The sequence below is a fragment of the Myotis lucifugus genome, unplaced genomic scaffold, assembly GCF_000147115.1.
Source record: "Myotis lucifugus unplaced genomic scaffold, Myoluc2.0 scaffold_9526, whole genome shotgun sequence".
Lineage (NCBI taxonomy): Eukaryota > Metazoa > Chordata > Mammalia > Chiroptera > Vespertilionidae > Myotis > Myotis lucifugus.
Genome location: NW_005880574.1, coordinates 430 through 6,125, shown reverse-complemented (window position 1 = coordinate 6,125; position 5,696 = coordinate 430). Strand labels below are relative to the sequence as shown.

At 35.7% G+C, this 5,696-nt stretch overlaps 1 protein-coding gene across 1 annotated transcript; it reads right to left on the bottom strand.

Moving 5' to 3' along the window:
- Window positions 1-448: 448 nt before the first annotated feature.
- Window positions 449-5,212, bottom strand: LOC102437801 (glucose 1,6-bisphosphate synthase-like; the record flags this gene model as incomplete). The annotated part of the gene is made up of 3 exons (XM_006109414.3): window positions 449-532; window positions 4,306-4,390; window positions 5,106-5,212. Coding segments are annotated over 3 exons (276 nt in total), but the record flags the coding sequence as incomplete, so codon positions are not given.
- Window positions 5,213-5,696: the final 484 nt, after the last annotated feature.

Sequence of the window (5,696 nt, the reverse complement as noted above, 5' to 3'; positions counted from 1 at the left end):
TCCACCCTACTTTCTGTCACAGAGGCTGACACATCAAGTGGATCCTGTGGCCAATGGGGAGCCCTGGTAGAAGGTTAGAGGGAGAGGACAGTGATGTCCAAGTACTATTACTCTGGCTCTCTTCCTGCAAACTCCAATTCATTTAGATACAATATGATTATATTTCTGAAATGGAACCCAGGATGGATTTGGAACAGAATGGGGAAGTTGAGGGCAGTAAGATAGAAGTAATGAGACCGATGAAGAGACTTTTTGTTATAATAGTACATGTTGAGAAGTAATAAGGGCCATTAGGAATACACATTCTTTGAGGGTTGGCCTCAATGTTTTTATCTCCCTGTCCCCAATGTCTAGTTCTGCTCCCCGGTGTAGAAAATAAACTCAGCATTTATTATTTAAATAAGAAAGGAACATGTAAATAAGCGAAGAATAGGAGCCCAAGGTTTACCTTGTATCCGTTATCTTCTTTGCGGTTGTGAGATGCTGTAATCATCACACCTGCAACTGCTTTGAGCTTCTGGACTGCATATGGCTGAAAAAACAGCAACAGCATAATTTCCTGGCTACTCATACATGTGACATTAGAATAACTAAATAACAGGAAAAGACATCAAGATATAAATAGCCTACAACCTCAACCATCAACTCTGGTTCATTGGGTGGGGCCCATTTCTAAAAGGTCAACAGTAACCACCTGTTAGGCTGAATGGCTTTTCCCCGCTAGTCTCATTTAACTTAGTCCTATGTTTTTTATTACTTTGTTCATTTAACAAACATTTAATGAGCATCTACTATATGCCAGACACTCCACTAGACTCTGGAGATATGAGTGATGAATATAATCATAAAATGTTAGAGCTGGAAGTCAATTTAGAAATCACCTAATCCAAAAAATTTTACACTGAGGTTTATCCAACATTATACAATCATAAGGGAGGAGATTCAAGGGTAGAATATAGGTCTCTTGCCTTCCAATTTGAAAATCTGGAAAAAAAATTGGAAATCTGTATATATACTCTGTGGCCTCTATATCATATAAAGGTTAACTCACCATCTTTGTTGTCAAAGTTAATGCCTAGAGGTTCAGTTTCACTTTTTCTTTGTAGGATGTTCCCTCTACTCCTCTACCATTACATCCAACTTCTCTCCTCCTGGCCATGGAGGGATGGACACGTGGTCCAGTACTGACCAGAGGAACTTATCCCTTGATTTAATTCAGAAACTGGTTCATGACGCAAGCCTCTCTGGTGAAGGTACACAAGGAGGACTGCCTTTTAACTCAAGGTTATGTTGATAAAGGCTGTGAATCTGGGACTGCTAAAAATACCTTCCCTACCAGCTGAGCAAATCTACCTTCAATAGGAGAGGAAGGCCACACAGGGATTGATAGAGTTGGGACTGGCAACCCAGTGGCAGAATCCTATAAAAATGTTCTAAATTTCTGGATCCTTCCTGGTTTCTGTAAATCATTAGAACTAATTATTTAACAACTCCTTCAATTCTTTGAGCCACTCAGTATTTTTCCAGTAAATCACTAGTTACCATTTATAGGGATATTATCTCTTCCTCAAACATTTGGTAAAACTTGCCTATAAAATCACCTGGAGTTGGCATATTTAATTTGAAAAGATTTAAAAAATATATCAGTTTAATTTCTTTAGTGGTTAGACACTTATTAAGGTTTTCCATTTCTTTTTATTTATTTATTGATTGATTGATTTGTTAATCCTCACCCGAGGATATTTTCTTTAGAAGAGTGGAAGGGAGGGGGAGAGACAGAGAGAGAGAAACATCAATGTGAGAGAGACACATTGATTGGTTGCCTCTCATATAGTGCCTTGAGCAGGGCCAGGGATGGAGCCTGCAATTGAGGTACGTGCTTTTGACTAGAGTAGAAACTCGAGACCCTTCAGTCCGCGAGCCAATGCTCTAACCACCGAGTAAAACTGGCTAGGGCCAGGTTTTCTATTTCTTAACAGTTTTGATGTATCAATTACTATAGGAAATTGGGAAATTCATCTAAGCTTTTACACTTATTTGCATTATGTTATTCAGAATATTGTGCTTTTCTTAATCTCTACTGTATTTATTATTTTTCTTGAGTACACTTAAAGGTTTGTCTATTTTATTAGTTTCTTCAGAGAGCCAACTTACTCTTTTGTTGGTACTCTTTTCTTTGTTTCCTATTTGATTTTCCCTATAGCTTTATTATTTCCTTCCTTTTACTTTATTTGTATTTATTCTGTTTTCATTCTAACATACTAAGTTCAATAGCTTAGCTCATCATTTTTAATATTTTTTTCCTAATTTATTCACAGACTATAAATTTGCCTTTAAGCAGGGCTTTAGTTATAGCCCATAATTTTTGCTACTTATTGTTGCTCAGTTTTAAATACAGGCAGTCCTTGCTTTGTACAGTTCCAATACACACAAATGTCTGGCACCATGCTTTAGGTAAATAATCCTAGTCTTCTCACAACATGTTTAAATTTCAGTTACTATGCTATAATAACTATAGCTTGCAAAAATGGATAACTGAAAGAAGGAACTAGCCAACAAAGATGAAAATGCAGCAAAAACACAAAAGTGATAATGGTGGAAATGAAATTTGAATTGAATGGCAATGGAGTTATAGGAAAAAATAACTGGGAATGTTGATAACACTGCTGTCATTCAAAAGACTCTAGATCTGCAACCAGAAGAGCCTAGTGAAGGCGAACATATGGATTGAAGTGAGAGCTATAGTTATGATGAAAAGGATGAAGATGTCCCAGAGGAAGTGATACTGGCAAAAAAAAAAAAAAGGAATTCTCAGAGAGAGTTCATAATATTGAAAGCACCAAGGATAAAATGTGGGAAGCTGATCCAAACTGAGGAGTGTGACAATTCACTAAGGCATAGAAAAGATGCTCATCATATTGTTAAGGGATATGACAAGAAGCAAGCACTGGTCATACTCTTAAGTTATTTTACAAAGGAATAAAACACTTTAGTCCTCAATATTTTAAATTACAGTGTACTAAATAACAGGTTTATTATTTTTTATTTTCCCTATACATTTTTAAATCAGTTAACTGCCACGCCTCCAAAATGGAAACCATCCCCACACGCCCCAATATTTTGAATATACTGAAACATTACATTGTTTACAGAAGTATTTGGTTTCTTTTCGCTGCTTGGTACCAATACTAGTAGAAGAGCACACCAAATGCCTTTCCACGTAGAGGTTTGCAGCTATAGACGCGCGCGGCATGTGAGGAAGGTCCGCCGCTTGTGTCTACAGACGCTTATGGTGTACAAAGGGACCCAATAGTAAGGTTTACAAATGTTTTAATGTTTTGACAAAAAATTTTAAAGTAAGGGTTAAGAGTGTTTCTATGTTTTGACAAAAAAATTAAAGTTTACAGAACAATTTTCCCCATTAATGATTTAGCTCGATTTCTATGGTTTTACAGTCCTGCGCCACCATGCAAAGCAAGGATTGCCTGTAATTTTTAATCTTCACTATGATATCTTCATAAAAGTGTTTTAAGTGTTTTTAAAATTCCAACACTGGATTTCCCACTTCTAATCTTATTGCATTAGGGTACAGGACTATAGTTTAATAAACAGTTCTCTGGTATTTGTTGAGATTTCCTATATGATCCTGCTTGATTAGAATGAACATCCTACCATCACTAAGTACAGGGTTTTTACAGAGAGAGAGAGAGAGAGAGAGAGAGAGAGAGAGAGAGAGAGAGATATCAAACATACTAACAGTGTGTTCAAAGCTATCCTTAATTGTTTTTGCCTGTCTAATAAATCAATTTCTGAAAGAATAGTATTGCCCTGACTGGTTTAGCTCAGTGGATATGGCGTCGGCCTGCAGACTGAAAGGTCCCAGGTTCGACTCCGGTCAAGGACATGTACCTTGGTTGCGGGCACATCCCCAGTGGGGGGTGTGCAGGAGGCAGCTGATCAATGTTTCTCTCTCATCGATGTTTCTAACTCTCTATCCCTCTCCATTCCTCTCTGTGAAAAATCAATAAAAAATATATATATTAAAAAAAAAAAGAATAGTATTAAAATACTCCACCATGACTCTGGATTTGTCAGTTTGTTACAGATCAAATTCTTACTTGGTTTAGCACATGCTTGTTGAATGAAAATAAATTCAGAGCAACACTGTTTTCCTTTGATTCTTCTTTTGGCACCTCATATCACTTAACTGACAACTACATGCAGGACAAATATTTGAATCCTGGTTGACTTAAGAAATCTCTTCCAGAGCAGCAAACTGTAAGATTAATAACACAACACACTTACTACAAAAGGTGTAGGAACATATCTTGAAAAAAGGTACACAGGAACATCTTTAGCCAATAAGACTGCAGCAGTGAGTTTAGCAAGCCTAAAAAAAGAGAGAAAAAAAGATTTCACTTAGTCTTACCATACTTTCTAGAAACCTAACTTCCATAATAAATGTTTCCTATTACAATTATTCTAAATATATGATATCCTAACATAACCAATTCCTATAATCACTGTTATTTAAGCTTCATGCTCTAACTTAAAAAGGTTAAATAAATGAGATTTTTTTTAAAGGAGCTTAACAATAAAGAGAATTGACATTTTAATTTCTTTTTTCTCATTTATCTTTTGATGGCTCTTTTACTAAGAAATAAACCCCAAAAACGTAAAAATAACAGAGAAAAGTGAAATAAGAGACTTTAATAAACACAATATGCATAATTACCCCCTGGAAAAATAAGATATCATGATTATCTATGTGTAAAAATACGCTAAAACTATTCAAATGGGACTACAATGAGAAAATATAAGCTACATCATTATTCCTACCCAGTGCCTTGGTCAAAATAGAAAATCATAAAATAAGCATGATGCCGTTCTAAATACTAACTCTAAATATTTTTAAATGTTGCTCCTTTCTGTAAAAGCTAAAGCTTATCTTTGAAATGCCTCTATTTCAGCTCTAAAATAAATATTAGCATATGATCACATTTCTTATTGACAGTTTCCTCATTCAGATATCCTGCTACTGGTGGGAAAAATTAAGGTGTTTTCCCCCCAATCCATATTAATCTCTGAAACAATGAACACTGTACCTCTGGCTGCTGCAGCTGCTAGTTACTTGCCCCCGGGTATCATACCCGACGACAACGCCTCTCTGCTTGAAGTCTGAGAAACATCTCTCCAGGTATTTGTACATCCCCTGAAGCAGAAAAACACAAAACATTAGCTCCTGACTAATGCCTGCATTTTTCTACGATTTAAAATCTATTATTTTTATGGGCAGTGTGCAGTTTATGGGAATCTGGGAATCTGGCTTCTGCCTTTATGCCCCAATGTGGAAACAATACTGTTCAATCCTCAAAGGTGAGATGTCAAACATTTATTTCCCAGAGTTCCAGAAACATTTAATACCACAAAAATCATCTTAATTTACTTAATTGTAAATATTAAACCCGATATGTTACATAAAACACGAAGGGGGAAAAATATGGGACATGCTAAAAATATTGTTAGAAGGGCCAAAAGAAATTGTTTCTTGCCTTAAGGCTTAGAGAATAAAATTTTGACCATTTTAGGCCTTTCTAAATCACAAGACGAAAGCTAATCAAAAGATTTCACTTATTTATGACACATTTTTAATCAATAACATAAACCTTCATTAGAACATTTCTTAAAATGGCTTA